We start from the raw sequence: 25,640 nt of genomic DNA, 5'->3' as shown, positions 1-25,640 counted from the left end.
ACAGAGATCTGTGTGCCCTCAACCCGGCTTCCCTCAATAGGAACATCCTACAAAACTGTGCCGCCTCATTACACCAGAATATGGGATCCCTAGCCTTCCCTGTTTTAGCTATACTGGCTGCCCTCCTGCCCCAACCCTTCTCAAGCTCTGACAACCACTCATCTACTCCTCATTTCTATAATTTTGTCATTTCAAGAAGGTCAGATAGGACAGTGTGGTGGCCCACGCTTATAATCCCAACACTCAAGGAGGCTGAGACAGGAGGATCACTGAGAGTCCAAGGCCAGCCTGGGCTAGCTTCAAAGTGAGTTCAAGGCCAGCCTGAACTGCATAATGAAACCCTGTTTCAAAAAGGAAAAAAAAAAGAGACTGTCTTATAATGGAATCATATATTGTGTAGGCTTTGGCCTTTTTTCCCCTCAGTGTGAATTCTGTAGAGATTCACCCACAATGTTATATGTATCAATCACTTTTTCTTTTTAACACTGAACACTATTCCATGGTGTGGACGTACCAGTGTCTGTCCAATCTTTCACCCAGTAAAGAACATCTGGCCATTTCCAGTTTGGTGCTGTTAGGGTAAACATGCTACAAGCATTTGTGTAAGTGTTTTGTATAAACACAAGTCTTTATTTCTCTGGGACAAACGCCAAGTGCAAATGCTGAGTTGCAGGAATTTCTAAACATTTTCCCAGAGGAGCTATGCCATTTTAAATTCTATTAATAAATACAGAGTCCAAACTTTTCACTCTTGCCAGCATTTGGAGTTGCATTTTTTATCTAATCATTCTGAATCATTCTGATATATGTTTTATAATATCTCAACATGCCTTTGTCACTCCCCTAATAGCTGATATTGTTCAATACTGTACCTTAGTGTATGTTTAACACCTACCACACTTTTTGGTGAAATGTATGATCATGCTAGCTAGGAAAGGATTTCTTCAACCAGATTCAAAGAGCATTAGCCATAAAGAAAAGACTGATATATTCTCTACATTCAAGTCATGATCTTTTGAGCCATAAAAGACATAGCAATGCCAATAAACTGCCATAAAATGAAAGGTATGTAGCAAACCCAACAAAGGACCAGCTCCAAAATATACTTCTAGAATTCACCAGGAAGTCAAACAACTTAGTGTGAAAATGGGCAAAGGAAAAAAACTGTACAGGAAATCAACACAAATGGCACCAATGGCTCATAAGCATATGAAAAGATGACCAGCCTCACTAGTAATTACTGACAAGGTACAGTGAGTTCTCATTTTGTGGCAAGTGATTAGATATGGGGTTTTTGTTAAACTCCCTCAGCAGGGTTCTACACAGATAGGCCTAGGGGAAGGTTCAGGAGCCTGATAAAAGTTTGGTCAAGTGAAGAACCTTTGTCCACGGTTACATCAATATTTTCTTATAATGACTTTAAAACTGTAGCTATGTTTTAGAATCTTGTCTGCAGACAATTTAAAAAAATTATAAAAGGTTAACTGGAAGATGAATGGAAAGGAGACGACTTGGTAAAAATATTTTGCCTTTAAAGGATCAGCTTTGGTGTCGCGATTTTTAGCTCGTTTTTAATTCTTTAACCTCATTTCTAAGTGAGTCATTCACTCATTCATTCATTCACCCACCTAACATCGGCTGCCCTTTTAGATGCAGGCACACCACTGGGCCCTAGAAACACCGAGAAGAAAAGTATAGCAGTCAAGTTGCCTCAGATATGGTGAGGAAGAGAGACAAGCTACAGACAGTGACCAGATGGACGATAAAGGTGAACACAAGGTCACAGGAACGCAGAGGGAGAGATTTGGAGGAGGTGATGCCCTATACCTGCAGCCAGCATTGCAGGGTGTGTCCAAGCTGGATGATGGGCAGGTTATCGCCCTCCCGCGCCCCCCCTGCCCCAGAGCAAGGGAAAAGCAAAATCAAGGATGGTAAGGAGACAGGCACAGGTGGAACTGTGAGGGGTTTCGTTCTGCCAGATCTCCAGGTTCACATGAGGAAGTGGGGAGACTTCTTACTCAAGGCAGAAGTGGAGGCAGATTGACCAGGTAGAATAAGGTCTGCTGTGACTGAGTAGACGGGCGTTTGCTGCTTGGTATAGCGGATAAAGTCAGGGCAGGTCGCAGGCAGGCTGAGTAAAGGAATCAGATTCCTTTTCTTTTTCTGCTCCACAGTCCCAATGTAGCTGATAATCAGCACAGCACAGGCTTTTAAAACAAATGTGACTTTATTATAAAATTCTAAAAATGTGCTTTTTCAGTCGTGGGAATACTGCATAAGCAGAAACATCTTCATAATGCAAATGGTCTCACAGATTTTATATCATCTGTGCAAATAATACTTGGAAAATATTCTTCTTTGCAGGTAAGAAGAGTCTTCAGAGCACCATTATTTGAATGGAAGGTATTTTGCAGGTCAGAGTTCATCTTTGGTCTGTAATCAAGAAACAAATTATTTAGTGCCATCAGGAAGGTAGGAGTCCAGAAAGCTTACATCATTAGTCAATTATTTTTGTCTGAAGATAAGAGGAGGAAAAAAAAAAACTAAATTGTTGCTAAATACTTTCAGGGCCCCAAACTATTTCTGGAGGATCACAAAGACCCACTGGTAAAATCTCGATGTGTTTCACAGGGCTGCCAAAGGAAAGCCAAACCGCCGCCAGCTGTGTTAGGAACATTATCAGCAAAGGGCTGGAGGGCACGAAGAACAAGAAATGAACAAAGCTGCCATTCTGCCCCCAGTTTCCACTCATCAGTGCAAGATACTGACTTGGTAACTCCGCTAAATCACTTAGATAACAATTAAAACAATAAACAGCAGTGGAAAAAGAAAGCTCCATAGTCTTTTTTTACAGCCAAAGTGGGAAAAAATACTGTGATACCAAATCAGGAACTTCGTGAAGGGGACCTTTTGATTTGCAATTCCCGTTTCATAACTGGCTTATGTGACTTTATGGCCTGGCAGCATCGCCATTGCCGTAACACCAGAGTTAACACTGGTGATGGACCACTGAAAGGCCAGTGAGCTGCTGGTAGATCAGTTGTCCAAGAATGATAAGGCCACTCAAAACAACCAACATTCTGGCTTGTCACAGTATAAACACTCCCACTAGCTTGATCCCAAGCTACCTAAACCTTACTTAATGTACACAATTCCTGAATATTTAATAACCAGTAAGCTCATATAAACTGGTTCTGACACAATGGTGGGGCCTATAGTCACCTTCCTCAAAAGCATTTAAATGCTTTTGAGAAGTGTTGTCAAATCTGCTTCTCATCTTTGATTATGATACCCCAAATTTGAGTTTATTCATTCAGAAATATGATAGCATTGCTTAAAATAATGTCAAGCCAGCATATTTACACACACACACACACACACACACACCCCTCGGTTTATGAATCTATATTCTTTCAAACAAACTATAGTTAAAACATTATTTCTCATACTCTGGTTTCTCTTCAGATTGTATAAATCTTTTGCCTTTAAACATTATCTCACCACACCATGGCTCCATGTACAAAGATGCACACACAATCTGACCAGAAGCGACTGGTTTTTACTTTGTTAGATGATTGTGAGCTGAAATCTTTTTTGGTCTCAGTTCTGTTAACCATAAAATAAAGAAATGACTACACAGTGTCTAAGGTCCTTTTTAGCCTTACAACTATGGGTGTGAATCTGTCTGATACACAAGAAGACATCATGTAGTGATAGCAACAGAGACTGCCTTGAAATGAATAATTTCATGATATGGACATTCAGAGTTGTACATTTTTTTGTCTGTGTACCAGGATGATGAAACTGTCAAAACTATCTCATAGGGGATGTTGATTTATGCAAAAATACTTTTCAAATGTAAACATCTATTTGAAGGCCACATGATCTGAATTCACACATTAAGAAAGGCTTCCCTCAGCTCTGCCTGCGAGTTAATCTGTCTTCTCACCTCACTGCACTTTAGCACCCTTTCTTGTACACTGTTATTTTCTACTACATCCATCTCTCTGGTAGACGGAGTTGCTCAGGGGCCTCAGCAGGAACTCAAATTCGTTATCTGACTGAATGGCCAGAAGAATGGATGCAAACTTGGTCCAGGATTAGCACTGTCTCTGACGAGCTCAGTTCTGTTACCTTTTTCCTATGGCACGAGCAAGGGAAGAGGTCATCCTCAGTCTGTGGTTCTACCTTCTTCATGCCCTCTCGGATCTGAGGCTCACTCACTTGCAAGTTGGCATACTCCTGTAAAGCAGCAATGGAGAATTCCTTCTGGGTAAGTACATTTGCCAGTGAGATAGGCTGGAATTTATAGACCAGTCATCACTTAACTCACTTGTGTGGAATTATTAATGCAAAGTCCTCTCTAGTAGCCCGCAAACACCCAGCAACAGAGTCTGAGTCCTGGCCGTTCTTTTTTTTTTTTTTTTTTTTGGTTTTTTTTTCCGGTACCGGGAATTGAACTCACGACCTCACGCTTGCCAGGCAGGCGCTGTGCCGCTGAGCTAAATCCCCAGCCCCAGAGTCCTGGTCATTCTTTGACTCTGTCTCTCCCTAACATACCTCTTATGCCTTCTTATGACTCTATCCCAAACTTATGTGGCTGCATTTATTTACTTATGTATTTATTTTACCACCTTTTGATTCTTCAATGAAAATAATTTTGCACATGATCTTCCCCACAATGAGAATTTGAAGACAGAGACTAGTGCTGCCTTCCCCGCCTCAACACCTTCACTTACTACGTTCTTGGTCTGGGACAGACACTATGCTACACACTGATGCTAAAAATTAGCTAATTAACTAACCAGTGGATCTTTAGAAATCTGCACAGTAAATCTCCCAGTTCATTCATTTACAGTCAGCCCAATGCACCCCTTCATCATCTCCTAGGGAAGGTTACACAGTTGGAGCAGTCGGTAATGGACAGAAACAACCAGCTCCACTCTGCAGCAGAGCCGAACACACGGAGTTAGGTGTCTGAGACAAAACTCTTACTCTACCGTACTACTATTATTAGCAAATAATTTGTTTCCTGCTGTGCTTTTAAACAAAACTTCTAAAATGTCAGGTATACTTTGATTATAACTACTAAATGCTGGGCCCATGAAGATAATTTTCAAGAAAAATTGGAGGTCAGGGGCTGGGGATTTAGCTCAGCGGTAAAGTGCCTGCCTGGCAAGCGCAAGGTCGTGAGTTCGGTTCCCGGTACCGGAGAAAAACCAAAAAAAAAAAAAAGAAAAATTGGAGGTCAGGAAAAGAGGCCTAAACATACACTGTATTGTTTTCACAAATACAAACAAAAGCAAAAACCAGAAACAAAAGAAAACAAAAGGTTAAGGCAGCAGCAGTATAATAGGAAAATAAATCCTGTAACTTTGTAAGATTAGAGGCCAATTTTGTAATCAGATACCATATTATTCGAATTTAAATATTTTTTACTTGATATTGTAACACTCTATCATTTTATCTTTGCTTTTCAGCTACTTCTTTCTCCTTCTTTTTGGTACCAGGAATTGAACTCAGGACCTTGTACTTGCCAAGCAGGCGCTTGTGCCGCTGAGCTATTAACTACTTCTTATTACTACCTAATATCTATCCATGATTTTCACCCAAAGAGGTACAAGTATCTTTGTAACACAGTTATATGACTATTTGACAAATACTGACCTGGAAGAGTTTAAAATAATAGCAGAATATGTCATCACCCATGAGATTGTTCCTTGCATATTCTTGCCCTGCTTTTGCAATCTTCTTTGCCTAGGGAAATTTTTAAAAATCTTTTAATGGAACATATTTCTTTCCATGCAGACATATGCAAACAGATGTTCACAGTGTGTCCACAGTGAGTCAGCAGCAAGAAACATACCCTTCGGGGTAGTCCTGCCTTGCAAAAGGAATGTTTTACAGTAAGTCTGTTCAAATCAGAGGGAGGTTTTCAAGACTTAAAAGTTTAAGTAGTTCTATTGGGCATCCTAGAATTAGGCTTCTCATGGAGAGCGAGACAGAAGATACACACCAGGCGAGGTAACAGTTACTTTGTAAATAAGTGCAAGGCGAAGCTATGTAACGCACTGCCTTCGCCGTTCTCTGCAAGCAATGACCTTGTGTCTTGTTCACGTAACCTCTTCTATGACTCCATGGCAGAGTGAGGGACACCTCCTGCTGCAATGGCCATGTTAATTTTCACATTGCTACTATAGGCAGAGCTTGTGGCTCAGTAAAGCAAGCACAATCGAGGCCATAGTAAAGATTTTGTTTCACCTGCACATCTGTCAGTTAATCCAGGGTGCAATGGCTGTGTTTCCCGTAAGAGGAACTGCTGTACTCTCCATGAATACGCAGATTCCGTGTGAAGTGAAAGATGTATCCCAGCGTATCCTAGGCACTCTTCGGGCACGAGGTATTTCAAATGCACCCGTGACATTGTGCTACAAACGGGCATAAGCCTTCTCGTCTGATCTTACCTCTTCGTCATGACCTTTGGCCCATTGAAGTTTTTCCAGCAGGTCGCTCAGGTTGCTTTTCACTGGAATATAGTGTTTCCAGGGCTGCAGCTCATTGTAAAAGTGCTCATAGTAGATGGAGTCCTGCTTCAGCACCACACTGTCACCCACCAGGAGATAGGGCAGGCGATACGCTGCCACCGTGCCATCAATATTTATTTGATACTTATGCTGCAGAACAGTAGTAGAGCAGAATCCTTTATTAAATCCTCATTTTGCACTCTATCTTCTCCTTCCCATTCTACACAGTAATCTGCCATCTCTGGATTAAAAAACTGGCTGGATATTACCCACTGCCTTCACCCTTTAGCAAGGCTGTCACATAGCATATGAATGTACAGTGGAGTGTCCATTTTGATATGGCCCTAAATTTTACAAGGGAGGCAAAAATCTAATGCCCGAAGCAGCCAGTAAGACAAGACAGTGTCCCGAGCTACAACATCTGTGACTCTGAAATTCCTTTCCTTCTTTATTGATTACACATGTGAACCTAATGATGCCACATTCCACACCAAGTCAACTTTTATACAGCAGATGGCCAAACATGTCTTAAGGAAATTGGAAAGCTCCAGGAAAGAGCATCTATGAACAAAAATATTCATAGAATGGTGGTAATCAATAGCCTTAGTTGTAGAAAATTCAATAGGCAGGAAAAGCCAAGGCATGATATAACACCACCCCCATGAAGGGCTGGCTAATAAATAACTCTGTGTATGGGTGTATGGTGTATGTATTTAGCCTTTTTGAGACAGGGTCTCGCTATGCAGTTCAGGCTGGCCTTGAGTTCACTTTGTAGCCCAGGCTGGTCTTGAACTCACAACGATCCTCCTGCCTCAGACTCCCGAGGAGTGCTGAGATTACAGGAGTGCACCACCACACCCAGCCTAAATAACTTTCTTTAGGTATGAATATTTTTTTGAAAAATCTTTGTGCTATGGCAGGCATGGTAGCATATGTAATCCCAGTACTCTTCCTAAGTAAGTAAGTAAATAAATAAATAAGGGGCCGAGTGTGTAGCTCAGTGTGAAGGCCCTGGTTCAATTCCCACTTCTGTAAAGCAAAAACAACTGAACATAAACTTTGAGCTATACATATGGAAAAAACTTCCGGCATTCTTGAAGTCTGCCTACATCCATGGAACCCAGAAAAAAATCTGGGCAGACACAGTTCGCTAATTGCTTGTTTTCCCCTAGCCACGGGATGAGTGACTTCCTTTTGCCCATCTTTCTTTCCATCCAAGGGGATTTCAGAAACCACCCAGTGGTCTAGAGGGCAGGGCAGTATGCATCTGCTGAGGAAAGGGAGTCACCGAGAAGAAGGATTACTCCCTGGGAAAGAAGAGCGATCCCCATTCTGGGTGCCCAAAACTGTCCTTCCTCCCCGGAATTCCCAGGCAGGACATCTGGATGCGTCTCCAGTCAGCCCCCAGCAGGAGGCTTGCAGAGAGACGTCCTGTCATGGTGCTGTGGTCCTGGGGAGACATAACTGTACAATGCCTGGAACGCAGGTATTAATACAAACGGATCTGAGCAGATATGGGCTTATTTTAAGAGTTAGAGGAGAAATTCTACTTCTCCCCGTCCCAAGCTCACCCAGGCATGACAGTCCCAGGCTGTGGACTTGTCCCCAGGGTCTCCACACTCTGTACCCACTACAGTCTGCGCTCATCTCTCCCACCCTCGGTAATTTACAGGCTTCCCTTTCTCTTCCCCGATGTGCAGTTTTGGCCGAAAGTGCTGGCTGCCGCTGCTGTCATACCTTGAAGAAATCGAAAAAGGAGATGTGTTTCACAATGGGACCATACAGGCTCTCATCATGTTTGAAGAAGAAAAAGTTGGTGAAAGCAGCATCGATGAGTTCCGGGTGTTTCCTGCTGAGCTTCACCAGCTCCAGTCTCTCTTTGCGGCTGTCTCGGCCTCTCCAGAGGGCCGTGGAGTTCTTGCTCTCCCAGGGAGGCCCCGTGTTGGCTTGCACGGACATCATATCCAGGCTGACTCTGGAAGACAGAAAGCGCGACACACCTTCCTCTCACGTCGTCACACCACAAAGGCGGCCGGAAAAGAACTCCCAAAGAGAACAAGCTGCTCTCACCGGCCCATGGTTTCTAGCACAGAGTCGGTCAAGTCGTAGGTGGGCATCACGATATCCCTGGAGTCCGTGGAGCCACACCAGGAAAAGATCGGGTGCACGTTCGCGCTGGATTTCTTTTTTTCCAAAGGCCAGTCTCCCAAATTTACAAAAAACTCCACATCTGGCATCTTCACCTAGAAGAAAGAAAAATAAAGAGCTGGTTCATGGTTCTTGCACTGCATGATGCTTTGTATTCTTTCTCTCTCTCTCTTTTTTTTTTTTCCTGGTACCGGGAACTGAACTCACGACCTTGCGCTTGCCAGGCAGGCGCTGTGCCGCTGAGCTAAATCCCCAGCCCCAGATGCTTGTATTTATCAGTTAAAATCAGCACTGCACCAAGCTTGCAAGCTTCAGGCAGTGATAATTACTTTAGTTTGAGCAGAGGGTGATGTTTCAGAATGCGGTCATATGTAGAAGAATCCTGCTTCCCAGCATCCAAATGGATCAACAGACTTATGCGAAAGGGAGGAGGTAGCAAAGGTAACCTCTGTTCTCACGCTGCCATGAGACACCAAAACGATCAAAGGCAGAAAGAGCATTATTGGAAAATAATACAAAAAATAGCATCGGGACTCTAATTTTGGTTCATGACTCTTGTTCATGAGTCAGATGATTCCATTTAATAAAACATTCACCAGGGAGGAGGTGGTAAAAGGGTTTGAATTCAGGCAACCGAATATCCTGTCCAGCACACTAACTTCCAATCCGGGCAGCCTCTGCTAGCACATGGTGTGAACACGTTACAACCTGCTTTATGAAGCCACTGAAAATGCTTAGAGGATTTACAAGATAAGAGATACTACATATGTTTAAACAAAGAATATTTTAGTCGAAGATGCGTTGCCCTCAATCCCCTGCAAAAGTCTCTTTGGCTTTGAATACACTTATTCTGTCATTCTTGCCTCTGTCTGAAGCAGTTCTGAAAGTCCTTTTTGGGGTGTGTCATTAGGTACGCTCTGGTGCCTGCTCTGATGTTCTGAATTGGTTCACACTGTTTATCTATCACGGTCACTGTGACTTTGGAGAAGAGCCAGAAGTCACCTGGTGCCAGATCTAGTAAGTAAGGTAGGTAAAGACACCGTTATGTTTTTATAAGCTTGCTTTCCTGCTACACAGTACTTGGAGGCAGCATTCACTATATTTTTGATCACATTTTGTAAGGACATTCATGAAAGTGGACTTCCAGAATGGCTTTGAAAAGTGGCAAGACCAATGGGGTGAATGGGGTGGCTGGAGGGGGGTTAATGGCTGTGTCTTTTATTATAATGAATTTTTAAAAATTTAACCATTGACTGTATTTTTTGATCACTTTAGTATATTATTTTCATTAAGAACCGTGTTAGTCTGAAAATAATCTTGAAAAATGGGAGCCTTCGAGACCATTCTTATTTTTCCATGTACTGACACAGAGAAGCAAAAGCATATTGGCCAATATTCTGACGTCTTAGCCTAAAGGAGGCACAGTGGTGATGCTAAAACCCTTCCTTCAGAATTAACTGACTGCATATGCTTTACAGTTCTGACAAGGTGCTATGATTTCACACGAGTACTTCAATCATGTGTACACATTATTCAACAGATACATAATAATAGCTTATACATAAACACCTACACAACTGGTGAAAATGTTGACACAGATTTTCACATTTCCACCGAACTCTGCTTGCACGTTAGGCTAAGGAATGGATGCAGTATAAGGCGAGCGTTCTTTGGGCTCAAAGTTGGGTTAGTATCAAAATAACCTTATTATACGTTATTTTCTCTTATCTGTTAGACATTGTTTTGGGGGGATTGTTAAAATCCTAATCCCCAGTATTTCAAAATGACTTTATTTAGGAATTGGGTCCTTACACATGCAAATAGTTAAGATAAGGTCACAATGGAGGATCATGGGCCATTCACCCAACGTGACTGGGGTCCTTACGGGAAGAGACAGACTCGTGAGGGGAGAAGCCACATGATGACAAGCAGAGAAGACCTCCATGCTGCTCCAAGCCAGGGAGCACTGTGGACTAAGGGTCAGCACTGGAAGTCAGGGAAGGAAGGCGTCCAGAGCCTCAGAGGCAGTACAACCCTGCTGACATTTTGCTTTCGGACTCTGGCTTCCAGAATTGTGAGAATAAATTTCAGCTACTTACACGCCTACCTGTGTTTACAGCAGCACACCTCCTAATAACTATCTTGGAAGCAGCCTTGCTGATATCTATCAACAGATGAACGGATGAATATAATGTGAAATTTATACACGATGGTATACCGGTCAGTTATAAAGAAAGAGAAATTTGAGCCATTTGTAGGAAAACAGGTTGTTATGGTTTGTGCCTGCACGTCCCCCCAAATCCTCTTGCAGTCATGGGGTGGGCTTCTAGGATTTGTGATCGATCCATGATCCAATGCTGGGATTATGGGTGTGAGTGCTACACCTGGGGCGGGTAGTTGGCGTACAATGTAAGGGAGGGAAAGAGACTGCTTGCCGCCATTCCTCCCTTCTGCGCTTGTTGCTTCTGCTGTGTTCTGCCGCCATGAACTGTAGCCCTCTGCCATGCGCCAGTCTGCCTTAGAGCCAGCTGAGTGTGGACTGAAACCTTCACAAACTGTAAGACAGTTTGTTTTTGTTCTTGTTGTTTTTCTTCCGGTACCGGGAATTGAATTCGACCTTGTGCTTGCCAGACAGGTGCTGTGCCGCTGAGCTAAATCCTCAACCCCCAAACTGTAAGCAAACTAAACCTTTCCTTCCTTAATATTGGGCGTCAGGTATTTTGTCCCAGCAACCAGAGAAAAGTAACCAAGACAGAATTTGGTACCAGAGGAGTGGGGTCGTTGCTGTGACTGTATCTGACCATGTGGTTCAAGCCTTCAGAAGCGGCTTGTGGGAAGAGTTTGGAAAGGTTCGGAGATGTTGCCTGAAAGAGAAGCGCTAGAACGCCTTGGCTGCTCTGTCTGGGAGACTCTGGTCAGAGCTCCGAAGACCGGAAGGCTGCTAGATATCCTGCTGGTAAAGACTGGGCTCGGGAAGTTTCTGCTGGAAGAAGGAGTGCATTAGTTGTTGGGCGCCAGACCATGTATGTCATGGCTTGGCAGATAGTTTGTCTGCATTTTGCTTGTGTCCAGAGAATTTGCCTGAGACTGAGATTAAGGGCGGTGGCGGACTAATTAATCTGGCAAAAGAAACTTCAAGGCAGTCGAATGTTGGGGCAGTGGCATGGCTATTGTTAGGGCTTTTAGCCAGATTTATATTGAGAATCAAGAGCAAAGAGCCCAGCAGGATGATTTAAAATGTGAGTTTGGCCAGAAAGGAAGCTCCAGTAAAGCTGTGGATTGCAAAGGTGGAGTTGAGGAGATCTTGATTGCTGAGGAAGAACCAGAGAATAGAAAAGATGGCCTGAGGGCATCACCAAAAGCAGCAAGTCTCTACCCTTTGCAGCCTGAAAACCGAAAAGGTGACTTTGCTTTGAGAAAAAAACTGCAGAGCGCCGTTTCAGGATGGTGGGAGCTGCCGCACCAGCTTCCAGAATGGTGGCAGCATAGAGAATTTGCTCCTCAGAATTCGGAATGTCCAGTGATTCAGGCACTCGACTCCTATGGCCAAGAGAGAGGAAAGCTCGGCTACTGCTCCAGGTAGCAGCAGACCTTGGCATCATCCACGTGGCCCTGGCTTTAGGTGCATACAGAATGCAAGAGTTTTGAGGTTAAAAAGGCTTCCACCTAGATTTCAGAAGGCCTGGGAGGCCAGGCAGTGTGCCCTTGAAAGGGCAGTGTGTGAGGCTAGGAGTGTGAAGCAAAAGGTGCACAGGAGCCCTCAGAAGTTTGGCAAAGCCAGGGATGTGGATTGTCTGAGGAAGGCTGCAAGGAGGGGGCAAAGTAGGCCCAAGAGAGAAGCTGTGGGAGCTGTAACCACCAGAAGTGCCATAGGGGTGGACTCATGCAAGCCCTTTGGAATTCACAATGTGCCACAGATTGCTTCAGATGCTGGTCATGGAACTACAGGACATAATGTTAGCCCTGCTGAATGTTGGACTTGCTTTGGTCCCAATGCCTGTTTCCCCCTGTTTGTACCTTTTGGAATGGTACTGTTTATTTTGTGCCATTGAATGTTGGAAGTGTTTAACTTTTCATTTGTACAGAGGCTCACAGCTAAGAGCTTGCTTACATCTCGAAGGAGATTTGGGACTTGAACTTTTCAGAAGTGCTGAAACTGAGGATTTTAGCAACTCTTAGAGCTGGACTAATATGTCTTCTGCATAAAGGGATGTGCATGAGTCTTTGCGGGGAGAGGGGTAGAATGTTATGGTTTGTGTCTGCATGTCCCCCCAAATCCTCATACAGTCATGGTGGGCTTCTAGGATTTGTGACTGATCCATGATTCAATGCTGGGATTATGGGTGTGAGTGCTACACATGCCCTAGGGGGGGTAGTTTGCATACAGTGTAAGGGAGGGAAAGAAGCTGCTTCCTGCCAGCCATTCCTCCCTGTTTGTGCTTGTTGCTTTGCTGAGTTCCAACACCATGAACTGTAGCCCTCTGCCATGTGCCACTCTGCCCTAGAGCCAGCTGACTATGGACTGAAACCTTCACAAACTGTGAGCTAAATAAACCTTTCCTTCCTTAATTTTAGGTGTCAGGTATTTTGTCCCAGCAATGAGAGAAAAGTAACCAAGATATGGATGAACCTTAATGTTAAGTGAAATAAATCAGACACACAAGCTTAAATATCACATGGTTTCTCTTATATGAGAAACCCAAACTATAAATAAAGAGCAAAATAAAAGATAATAGGAGATAAGGAGATGGATGGATCTTTTGTAAATGAGAAGGGACCAAGAGATGCAGGAGTTTAAAAAGAATGATGATGTGTTATGTACACTATCCACTCCCCACAAGGCATGTAATCATTATGCACTGCAAATATGTACTAATAAAAAATAAATAATTTTTTTCTGTTATTTTCAGCCACTCAGTTTGCGTCGCTTTGTTACACGGCCATGGAAACTAATACAGGTATCCTACATGAAATAAAACTTTGGAACAGTATTATAATAAGACTCCAGAAACAAATATCCTTCACATTATTGTTAGTTTTAGTTTAAAAAATTAAATCATAAGACCTGGTTTAACATAGCCTCTTACAACTGAGAAGAAACATACACTCACCTTTCTAGTCAAAGAAAGCAGGATGGCATCCATGAAAATCCTAAAACCAACATGTTCACCATGAGTCTTGATATAAACCTAAAAGAGAATTTAACAGTTATTATGTGAGTCCTAAAGAACCGACACACTTCACTACGGCAAAGCTTTGTCACAGTGATTTCTGAAAGCGTGATGCTTGGTTAAACTATGTAGTTAGATGTAGCCAAATGTCAACACAAAACAAAACCATGAAAATCAACAAACCTCAAACTAAGTGCTGTACCTTGTTGTCCTTTAAGGTGTAGTGACATAAACTCTGCCTTTGTCCAAATCTTTTGGGGATTTCGGTTGCAATCTTTTCTGGATCAATAGCCGGGAAATGTGCCAGATCTTTCTGAATCTGGGAAATGGATTCCGGGCAGCTCATCTCCTGTAGCCAGGTGGCACTATCTTCCAGGGGACAGTCACAGTTCTCATGGTACACTGGCCCTGTTTACACGTAACAAAGCACAACAGTGAACACTCCACTCAGCGTCTGAAACATGTGACGAAGACACAACATGAGGTCTCCCTACACTTTAGGTAGTTAGGGAGGGAGGGTTTCTTTTACAGAAAGCATATTTTAAAATAATACTTTTATTACATTGGGGCATTATGAGTAAGTCAGCCTTATTTTTAATAGCTCTGCACAGAGAAGTCTTGTGATATTTTCATATTTGGGTCCAATTTACATGAGCTTCGACAAAGCCAGCCAGTATTAATTTATGATCTACAGTGGATATTACTCATTATGTCTGAAGTGCTTAAGAATCATAAACAGCCAGGGATATAGCCCAGTGGCACAAGAGCCTGCCTGGCAAACACAAGGTCCTGAGTTTGATTCCCAGTAAAAACAACAACAAGAAAAAGAATCATCAAATATTGGCAAAAGACTACGGAGGAATGTCCCTCTTTCAGTGAAAGTCATATGAATGGTCCAATGGTCTATTACACAAACAGCTTCTTTAAGTGTCTAACGTACTTTCTCAATGGGTAAATCATCATCAGTAACAACAGAAGTCAACTAATTTTTTTTTTTTTTTTTTTTTGGTAGTATTGGGGACTGAACCCAGGGCCTTTGCACTGAGTTACATCACCAGCACCACTCCCTTTGTTTTTAATTTTTAGATAGGGTCTCACTAAATTGTCCAGGCTGGATTTGAATTTGTAATCCTCCTGCCTCAGCCACTCAAAGTGCTAGGATTACAGACATGTATAATCATGCCTGGCTCCATGACTTTTTAAAATTTTTTGAAGAAGAAATATAAAGAAAAGGTAACCTGGGGGCTGGGGATATACCTCAGTGGCACAAGTGCCTGCCTAGCAAGCCCAAGGTCCTGAGTTCGATTCCCGGCACCAAAAAAAAAAAAGAAAAGAAAATGTATTCTTCAAACCACTCTACCTCGTTAATATTATAATTTAATTATACATTTATAGAAATAATATTAACATAGTAGAGCTGAATCTGAATGAGTTTTTATTTATTTTATTTACTGTCATTCCTTTCTGCAACCCGCAGATTCCCATCTGGCCCAGGCATTAGGGGACAGGTCAATAATTTTTTAAGGTGTAGAGGTTCCATGTGGTCCTGATAGACTGTAGCTAAGGAACTGAGACCCTTTAAAAAGGTTAACCCTTCTTGGGGTGCCTTTATTATATACACGCTTCCCCCTATTTTGGGATTCTGTCTCATCTGCCAGGGAAAGAGCTGGCTGTGGGTAACTCTCATCCTATATAAGGAAACACCAGAGAATCCCCCTGGAGAAATGGCATTGGAATGAAGATAAAAACAACTTCCCCTCTCAGCTGTAAGCGCTCTCCCTTCCTGAAGGGATCTATCAAACTCCGGTAACAATCACCATTTACTTAGTTCTTATATTTCCAGTTAAGAATGTATCCTGTATGATTATAGACACAATGTTATTTTTGTTATTAGTATGTCTGCAGGGATGGAATTCTCTAATAGTTCTCGCTCTTAGGTGAAATACAACTTCCTTTTGAATCAGAGATTTCTCTCTTTTACCAGGACTCCTCATCTAGCTTTCCAGGTAGGAAACAACTATGTTTTTTCTTTCAATGAAAAAAAAAATAAAGCTATGTTTTTGTTACTGCAATGACATGTGTTATCAAATACTATTGCTATAAAATTACATTCCAAATCACCTTTTAAAATATATGGAGATTTGGCCACATGTTGATCTTGGAATTTAACTTCTACCTTCAGATTTTTGTAGCTTGCATACATTCTGTATCTTACTATGAAGGACCCATCCTTTCGGTCTAAAACCTGGACTCCAACTCGAGTGAACTGCTCGTCCGGTGCTGAGATTTTAACCTGGAACGCCTTTTCACCTGGAGAGGATGTGAATCTGTGATCACAACGAGACAGAAAGATTACTGGAAGCCACAAGTGCACAATGATTCCGCTCTTTGGTCTGTACTCTTACTGTTGTCCCCCATACTCTTCCTCGGGTACATGCCCGCGGCTTCTCTCTCAGGTTTTTAGTACCAGAATGAACAGAAAGATTAGAAGTTAAAGCAGGAAAAAAGCATAGAGGATGACAATGGCCAAGATAACATAGCACAAGTTCATTTTAGACAATCACAAAGGGATATGTTAGGACTCCTAACCTTAATAAGCACAGAAATATTGATGCATTTCATGTGTAACAATATTCCCATCAGTCCACTGGTATTTATTCTATGCCCATCACATCTGGAAATTTGTGATCAAATGATGTTTCCAAATATGATTTAATTTGGGAAAACGACTGTCAGTGGTTCTTAAAAAGACCAGATTATAAATCACACTCAGCCACGGCAAAAATCAAAATAGACACGGTGTCATCTTAGAGACAACCGTGTTTTGGAGTGAGTGGTCTTGCTATTAAAATGGTATGTAGTTTCCCCAACTTTACTATTTTATAGCCAGATGGCAAAATTTACAACTTCTTACTCCCAAAATTTTTACCCATAAAATATACCTGGCCCTCACCCACCAACAATGAAGACCATCATTCAGAAGTATGTGAATTACAAGGATAAGTTTCAAGTGTAATTTTAATGCGTTGAATTCACTGGAATAAAACAAACTTTGATTACGGTCACGTAGGAGATGCATACTTCCATAGAACTTCATTTATCGTCTTTGAGTTTCAAAACCTACTGACCGCACAGTCTCCCTGAAATCCGGCAACCCGGGAGGAAGATGCAGCGGATCACGTCTCTAACGAAACAGTATTTTCAGCAAAATGGAGGAACTTTGTTTTGTCCTGATAATGTGGGTATCCCTGGCAAAAGAGCTAAAAGAAAAGCTACCGTTGTATCGTGTAATACAGTAGTACTTAACACATTATATGTTATAATTCGGAGTTCTTTCTAAAGCTGCAGAGAAAAACTGGGTCGCGGAAGGTCGTTGGAACCAGACGTGGATCGCATCCAGTATCCCGGAATGGTAAGTGCCGTGGACGGACGAGTTTTGGGGCGGATCCACGTAGAGGGAAGAGACAGTGTTTTTGACAGCGATTCTGAACAGTTAAACAGGAGTCGCGCCCCGACTTACCTCCTCCCTGACGCGTCCACCGCCTGAATGTAGAAATAGCGGGCGGGAAGGACGACGTCCGCTTTCAGCCCGGGGCCCCATACTTCGCTCTTCTCCGGGCTCAGCTGCCCCTCTCCGCCGCTCTCGGCAAGTGCTGCAACGGTCCCCAGAAAAAAGCAGTCAAGCACCAAAATGCTAAACATTTACAAGACAGGCTCTCGAAATGACCCCCGGCTGAATGAAGACGTGTGAGCAGTGGGCACGGTCACAGGGCAGCTGCAAGGCTCCCCAGGGATCGCCCGTCGTGCGGGGCGTGCGCGCACGTCTCCGCTGGCCCCGAAGTCAGCCCGCGCTGTTGGCAAGTCCAGGTGAAGGACGCCACCAGGGCTCTACTGAAAGCGACAAGAACCCTCTTCCTCGGCACAGTGATAAGCTTGTGTCACCCCAGCCACCCGAGCATCCTTTGCGGGTGAATCCGGCTCAGGCTCCAGCCCAGGTGCCAGGCGAGGGGATTGGCCTGTGCGTCCGGCCAGGCTGAGTAAGACGCGCTCCGAGTGGACGGCCAAGGGGACGCGCGTCCCCAGCCCCCGGCTCCCTGGGATTTGTAGTTCTCGACAGCAAGAGCGGAAATCCTGCCAGCATATTTTTTTAACCAGCTCTTGGCCAGTCTTTACTTTTCGGTCACTGCTTTCGGGGAACAGATGCCCAATAGAGCGGCCCGAAGGATCTGGATTCACAGCTAAGATTTTACGATTTATTTTTTTTTTGGGGGGTGGTGGCGGGATCACCACATCCTCCGTGCGTGCAAAGCGCGGGTGTAAAGGGAAGGATGAGAGAAAAGCGTAGTCGTGATAGCCGGTGACCCGTCGCCGGGCTCCGCCGTCCCCAGCGCTGGCCCCGCGCGCTCCGATGGGACAATACGCCCGGGGAACGAGGGGCGCGTCGCGGGCCGCGCGCTGGAAGCAGTGACTGGGGGCCGGAACCGGGTTCCTCCGCGGCCACAGCGACCGCACCCGGCTGGACGGGTCAAAGGTACAACGGGGCGAGGGGCAGAGGCCGAGGGGACCGCCGGCTGCGAGTCCCGCGCTCCCGGCCCTGCGCGCCGCGCCTCCTGCGCTCCTCCAACCCCACTGCGCCGCCGGGGCCCCGTCTCCCGGAGTGCTGCCGCGGCCCAGTGGGGCCCCCGCAGGGGTGCCGGTCCTACCGGAGGAGCGGGGAGAAGAGCTGGCTTGCCGGGCGCAGGAAGGGTCAGTTCTCTGGGACACAAAGCCTGGTTTGGAGGCGCTCGAGTGGATCTCGGGCCCCGGGCCGGGCGCACGCCTCCGGGGCCGGGCAGAGCGCGCCAGGACCCGGCTGTCCCGGGACGGACGCGGGCTGCGGGACCTAGAGCCTCCGCGCGCCTCCTGCCCTCCAGACGCCCGGGTGACTTGGTGCGCCCGAGCGGGCCTGGTCGGCGCCAAGGCGGAGGGGTTCTTTTCCATGTTTCACCATTGTCATTAATGCCATCCACGTGTGCATTCCGAAGCCCGAATCGGCGCCCTCCCCTCTCCTCCCGGGACAATCACTGCGCGCGTCGCACCCTGCAAGGCGCCTTGGCACCGGGGCGCCCCGCTCCCTAGACCCGCTTCCCCTCGCGGCGCGCCCCGCCTTCGGGCCCCGGAGCGAGGCAGCAGGGGAGGAAGGCCGGGCGGCCCTGTTGTCTCGCTCGGTGCTGGGGTTTGGGACGCCCGGGCCGGGTGGCCGCCGCGGGAGGGCGGTGGGCAGGGGCGCAGCCGCGCAGCTCCCTGTCCGCGCTGCCGCCTCCGCACACTCGGCTCTGCGGCGGGACCGGCCTGCGCCACGGTCTGCTTCGCCCGCGGCCTCCGAGGCCGCCCGGGCCGCGACTTCACGCAGGCGGCGGTGGGGACTCTCCGGGCCTCCCTCGGAGCCTGCGAGCCGGTCGGGCGCCGAGCGCGGGAGGGTCCCCGGTATCCTTTCCAAGGCCGCCGGCCTCTGCTGCGGAGGGAGGCTGGGGCGCGGGCTAAGACCGGGGACCCTGGAGGCGTGGTGGTGGGGGGGCGCTGGGTGGAAAATGGAGAGGAGGCCTGGGTCTCAGTGCTTCCCATCCCACCCTCGAACGCATATTCAGCCTTAGTAAGTCACAGAAGTGTCCCTGAGGCGCAGGTGCCTTCTACACAACATACAGATCACACTATCTGTCCTGTGTGGAAGGCTTTACTGAGATTTTAAAATTTATGATGAGTTCCCTAATGAACCTGATACTTCATACAGATATAACATACAGCCCGAAATGATTATGATGTAGGCGGTGCATTTTGGCTTTCCAAATGGTATGATTATTTTATAGAACAGTTCATTCCATGACTTCTACAAATCATTCCTCTGTCAGTGCATGTACAGCTTGCACTGACATTTTGTAAAAGTATGCTTCTCACACAACTAAACAGTACTTAAATATGAATAAATCATTAAGCTGAGCAGTCATTTTTATGAGTAAGTCTTAATCTAGCAACTCCTCACTTGCTGGGATGACGGAATCTCAGTCAAAGTGAGGGCTTACAGTAATGCCTGGCACGGTGTAGACTTAACCAGACTTGTGCAATGCTAGGCCTAGGGGTGCCGTAATCAGGGAAATCAGCTTTGCAGGAGGCAAATATATAAACACAGCATACGTGTAAATGTGAAATTGCACCCTGCTAAGACCTATGCAAGTCAGACAGCAGAGTATGTATAGGTGACTGGACATCCTTTGTAGAGCTAAGAAACCTTTCCTAAAAAGTGACACTTAAAAGATGAATGAGCATAAATTACTGAAGGGGGGCCCGCGTGCGGGACAGGATTCAGAAAACCAGAAAGTAGTCTGGAAGGAGCATGGGGAAGGGGCCGTGGAAGGAGGTGGAGAGTTGCTCTTTTGTCCCAAGGGCAGAGGGTTTTAAGTTGGAAAGTGCTATCCTCGTCTTTGTGTAGCCAGCGATTTCCCAGCAAGCTATTTTCTAATACCTAGCAGTCAGATTAGAAAGGTGAACGTGTGGGGGTGAGTGGCGTGGAATTGAGAATGGTTTATACTTACAGAGTGAGAAGGAGATAGGAAATGTGAGGAGGACTGACAGCTGCAGGCTAAGTGGAGGGACAGTCTCCCCTTCCTATACCTCGGTACTTCCTGAGGCTTTAATTGCATTATGACTACAATAATCAATGTCTGTAATGACTCTGGTAAAGGTAATAAATTGCGCTTAGGTCACCTTGAGAAAGCTAGGACCTGAGCAAAGTACCCAGGACACACTAGGAGGAACCCCGCTGGCTGGGTATCACTGGGGAGAGAGTAGACATGAAGCAGCCCTAGTATGGAAAGAAAATAAACACTGTTCGGACCATGAGTTTTGCATACTTTTCATTTTCTGTGTAGTATCACTTGGTACTTTGCAGTTCTTTTCTAGAATATGTTTTTCCATAAGTCAGCTTCTTTGGATGCGCTCAGGTGCTATTGAAACTGTTCGCTCTTTGCTTCCCCAAAGGAATCAGTGTAGATTTGGAACTCAGTTTTTCCTCAGATTTATCAAAAGTTAGTGATACCTGGACTAGATCCTTTTCTTGGTCGGCGTGAGGGTCAGGTGAAGAATATTTTTAAAATTAAATCCATATTTTTTCTTGATTTGAATCTATAACTGTTATCATCACAGATCTTTTATGCCTGTGTCCTTTTTAAATACCCTTGCAATGCGCTGTTTTTAGACAACTTTATTGCTATAATTCACCTACCATACATATAATCCCTTAAAGTATAGGCTTCAATGGCTTTTAGTATGTTTACAAAGTGGTGCATTTACCCCCACAGTCAGTTATAGAATATTTTCATTAATCCATAAAGTAACCCTGCCATGCCCAGCTCTCTAGTGCTACGTAACACTAATCTGTGTTTTGTCTCTAGATTTGCCTATTCTGGACACTTCATATAAATGGAACCACACACTATCTAGTCCTGTATGCTTGGCTTCTTTTACTTAGTATAGTGTTTTTAAAGTTCATTCAAGTTGTACTTTGGATTAGTCTTTCTCCTTATTATCAAATAAGATTCCAAGGTATGGATATACCACATTTTTCATTCATCAGTTGATGGGCATTTAGGTTGCTTCTTCCTTTTGGCTATGATGAATAGTGCTTCTGTTTACATGGGTAGACATATGTTTTCATGTCTCTTGAGCATGTAAGTAGGAGTGAAATTGCTAGACCATATGGTGACTCTGTTAACATGTCCAAAGAACTGTTTTCTAAATTGACTGAGCCATGTTGCTTTTCTACTAGCAGTGCATGAGGGTTCTAATTTCTGCATGCTCGTTGACACTGGATAGTAGCTCTCTTTTTGACTACGACAATCTTAGTGGCGTAAGCAGGTATCTCATTGTGCATTTGATTTGTATTTACTTGATAGCTAACGATGCTAAGCATCTTTTCCGGGGCTCATTGCTATTTCTGTACCACCCTTGGGGAAGTGACTATCTGGCACTTGCCCAGTTTTTAATTGGGTTATTTGTGGTTTTTTTGTTTTAATATTTTATTGTATTCTAAGCTAATTTGAAAGGTAGATGGTTAGTGATCATAACTCAAGGTACACAGTTGTAAAGTAAATATGTACTGAATGGGAAGACATGATTAATACTTGATATAATTTTTAGAGCCTGTTGTAGTATCTGGTGGGTTGCTGATCATTTGTTTCTCTCCTTCTTTTCTCAGGATCCTATTTTGCAACTCTCAGGTTTCTACAGAATGTTGTAAACAGTTGTCAAAGTTGTTTTCCAAGACACAGAACCGGTTTCAGCTTCTTCCTAGTAACAGGAACGTTCACAGTTACATTCAATGCCTAACATTGCAGAAACCGAAAGGTCCAGTGATCCTGGAAATGCTGAGCACAGAGCGGAGAGAAAGTCTCCGGAAGAGAATCTACCAGGTGCTGTAGAGTCTTTCTGCACAAGTGCCTCGGGAGCAGCCTTGGGCCCCAAAGGAGGTGGCCATTACCCTTGGAGCTGTCCAGTGACGCACACTCGGGAAAAAATTTATGCCATCTGTTCAGACTATGCCTTTCTCAACCAGGCAACCTCGATCTACAAAACTCCAAATCCAGCCCGCGCTTCTTGCCTTCCCGACAGTACCTCATTGTCTGCTGGAAATAACTCATCAAGGTACCTTGGTATCCCCACTAGTGCATCGGAAATAATCTATAATGAAGAAAATAGCTTGGAAAACTTATCCAATAGCCTGGGCAAGCTACCTCTCGCATGGGAAATTGATAAATCTGAATTTGATGGGGTGACCACAAATTTGAAACACAAGTCAGGTAAGGAAGAATCCCTGACATTCACATGTGAAAACAATGAGAAGACAAACACATTTCTTAAAACCTTGCCATTAAACATGTTTTCCTGTTATAATACCAAATGGGGGGCATTGCTATCATCTCGCTTTTCTTTGCAGCTGTGAAAAAGTAACACCGGTCTCAGGACATTTAGTTCATTAATGTGCTGAGGTTGGAGAATTCCGGCTTCACCTTTAAATTTAGAGAGCTTTGCGAGTCAGAGTGGTGTTGTATGAGTATTACAGGCATGCTGTTATTTCAGTTTTGCAGGAACATAGCATCAAATTTCATAAGCTACAAAACAATTAGTTTTCTTTTCACCGTATTGTACATCATAGCTTTTTTTGTTGTTAAATTTTTTGAGCACTCATCAAAGCCCATAGATATTACTGAATAGGTCATGCGCTGCAGTTTTTGTTGGTGTTGTTTGTTGAGACAGGGTCTTGCTATGTAGTTTAGGTTGACCTTGAACTCACCTTGGGACACAGGCTGGACTTGAACTCGCAGTGATCCTCCTGTCTCAGCCTCCTGAGTGCTGGGATTATAGGTGTGTTCGGTCATGTCCGGCTGCAGTTTTGAGAGATCCCATTCATCTAGGTCATATGGCGGTAGTGCTGTGGTAGACACTAATGCTTTTTATGTCTGTTGTTGGAACTCACAGTAATATGGGCATTTTATGAGGTAGGTACTCTTATCCTATTGGTAAAGAAGGGATAAATCTCTTGCCCAAAGTTGTACAGCTACTAGAGGTAGAAATAAAATTTATATTTTACTTTTAAACTTTTCTAATGATATTGTAAAACCTCCATACTGCTGCCTATTTGCAAAATCAATTTGTTTCATCAACTGTCATTTTATAATTCTCAGGGGCATGAAAGGGATTTCACTTTGTGTCAGTATTTATAAGTGATGGGTCTTTATTTTCTTTTTCTCATAATGTGCTTTTTTTAAGATTGAGAATTAAGGCTATGCAGATCTCCTAAGGTAAGTTGGGAAGTATTTTTCCTATTTTCTGAGAGTTTTTAGAGGGATATAACAATCTCTATCATTATGGTGTTGTCTTTTTTACTGTTGACTTATGACAAATTTTAGTTTGTCAGTTTTATCAAAACTGACAAATTTGGGGTATATATGCTGTATTCACCCTCTAAGGACTATAGCATCTTTAACGATAAATCCTCTTTCATTTCTATTAATGGTAATTTCTTTGCTTTTTTCTTTTGTCCTGATCAGTGTAGCTAGGAGTTTATTAGTATTACTTATCTTTTCAAATTACCAACTTTTGGTTTTATTAATTTTCTCACTGGTTTATTTTTTATTTCATTGATTGACGCTCCTTATTATTTCTCTCCATTACTTTCTTTCTGCTTTTTGACTTCCCTTAGATCATTGATTTGAGACTTTTCCACCATAAGCTAAAGATTGTTCTTTACTGCTTTAGACTCAGCCCACAAATTTTGATGCAATTATCTTTATTATTTAATTTGAAATAGTTTAAAATTTTTGTGCAGTTTTTTCTTTGATACATGAGTTACTTAGTCATATGCTGCTTAATAGATATTTGTTTTTTTTTTTTTTTTTCTAAGTATTGACTTCTAATTTAATTCCTTGATGGACAGAGCATATAGGATCTCAGTCTTTTAAAATTTACTGAATCTTGTTTTATTACCCAGCCACACATACTTGAAAGCTGCGTGCATTCTGTAGCAAGTGGGTGCTTCTATAAACATTAGGTCAAAATATTTGGGAGTGTTGACCGCATCCTCTGTGCTTCTATTTAACTTTTGTCTCATTCTGTCAATTGCTGGAAGGGAGTGCTAACAATCTCCAACTATGATTGTGAAATTGTCCTTTCACTATTTACTTCCACCCTTAGAAAATAACAGATTTTAAAAATTGTGGTAAAAAGCACATGGTATAAAATGTACCACTGCAGCCTCTTTTTCTATGTACAGTTCAGGGACACTAAGTGTTTTCATATTGTTGTACAGCTATCACCACCGTCCACCTCCAGACCTTTCATTTTGCAAAGCTGAAATTCTGTACCTAGTCAACCATAATTCCCCATTCCCTCATCTTCCCGCCCCTGGGATCTATCATGCTACTTTTTATTGCTGTGAATTTGACTCCTCAAGGTATCTCATACCGGCGGAATCCCACAGTATTTGTCTGTTTGTGACTGGCTTATTTTCAGCCACCTCTGTACTCTTCTGGTTCCCATCTACTTGGAATATCTTTTCCCATTCTTTTAATTGCAATCTGTTCACATCTCTAGATCCAAAGTGACTGTCTTGCAGAGAGCATATAAATTATTTTTTTTCTAGAAACCCATTCTGCAATCTATCTTTTGGTAGTTCACCCACTTATTTTTACAGTAGTTATATTAATAAGGAGTAACTGCTGCCATTTTGCTATTTGTTTTCTGTTTGCTTATAGCATTCATGTTCTACATTTTCCGCACTATTGTCTTATTTTGTGTTTAGTATTTTTTGTGTGTTTGTTTTGTTTTTCTTCCGGTACCAGGAATCGAACTCATGACCTTGCGCTTGCCAGGCAGGCTCTGTGCCGCTGAGCTAAATCCCCAGCCCCGTTCAGTATTTTTTTGTAGTGAAATGTTTTAATTCTTTTCTCATTTCCTTATGTTTGTATGTATGTATTCTATAATTATTTTCTTTGTGGTTTCCATGGGGATTAAATTAAACATTGTAATGTTATAATACTCCAATTTGAACTTATAGTACCACCTTAACTTCAATAATATACAAAGGTCTCTTCTTGTACAGCTTTATTCTCACCCTGTTTCAGTCATTGCTGTTACAGTATTACATCTTCCTACATTGTGTGTACAAAACATAAATGAAGGGCCAGGGATATAGCTCAGTGGCACAGCACCTGCCTGGTAAGTGCAAGGTCCTGAGCTTGATTCCCAGTACCAAAAAAAAAAAAAA

The 25,640-nt window shown here is 43.6% G+C and overlaps 2 protein-coding genes across 4 annotated transcripts in view; one reads left to right on the top strand and one right to left on the bottom strand.

Moving 5' to 3' along the window:
• Nucleotides 1–2,208: 2,208 nt before the first annotated feature.
• Kdelc1 (KDEL (Lys-Asp-Glu-Leu) containing 1) lies at nucleotides 2,209–17,883 on the bottom strand. The gene is made up of 10 exons (XM_005374028.2): nucleotides 17,364–17,883; nucleotides 15,965–16,170; nucleotides 14,046–14,251; nucleotides 13,784–13,861; nucleotides 8,595–8,767; nucleotides 8,262–8,499; nucleotides 6,465–6,674; nucleotides 5,668–5,757; nucleotides 4,135–4,242; nucleotides 2,209–2,433 (listed from the first exon to the last, which is right to left on the bottom strand). The coding sequence occupies exons 1-10, from the start codon at nucleotides 17,543–17,545 to the stop codon at nucleotides 2,416–2,418; spliced, it is 1,509 nt and encodes a 502-aa protein (XP_005374085.1). The 5' UTR covers nucleotides 17,546–17,883; the 3' UTR covers nucleotides 2,209–2,415.
• Nucleotides 17,884–17,971: 88 nt separating this feature from the next.
• Nucleotides 17,972–25,640, top strand: part of Bivm (basic, immunoglobulin-like variable motif containing) — a 31,159-nt gene continuing 23,490 nt past the window's right edge. For 2 of the 3 annotated variants that reach the window (XM_005374027.2, XM_005374026.2), the window contains exons 1-2: nucleotides 17,972–18,374; nucleotides 22,074–22,674. In XM_005374027.2, the coding sequence (XP_005374084.1) occupies nucleotides 22,197–22,674 (478 nt within the window). In that variant the 5' untranslated portion in view covers nucleotides 17,972–18,374; nucleotides 22,074–22,196. Of the gene's footprint in view, nucleotides 18,375–18,402; nucleotides 18,590–22,073; nucleotides 22,675–25,640 lie in introns of those variants that run through there. The other variant, XM_013515915.1, reaches the window with a different exon arrangement.

This window comes from Chinchilla lanigera, unplaced genomic scaffold (assembly GCF_000276665.1).
Source record: "Chinchilla lanigera isolate Chin_1 unplaced genomic scaffold, ChiLan1.0 scaffold00003, whole genome shotgun sequence".
Classification (NCBI taxonomy): Eukaryota; Metazoa; Chordata; class Mammalia; order Rodentia; family Chinchillidae; genus Chinchilla; species Chinchilla lanigera.
This window is presented reverse-complemented; position numbering and strand designations above follow the sequence as displayed.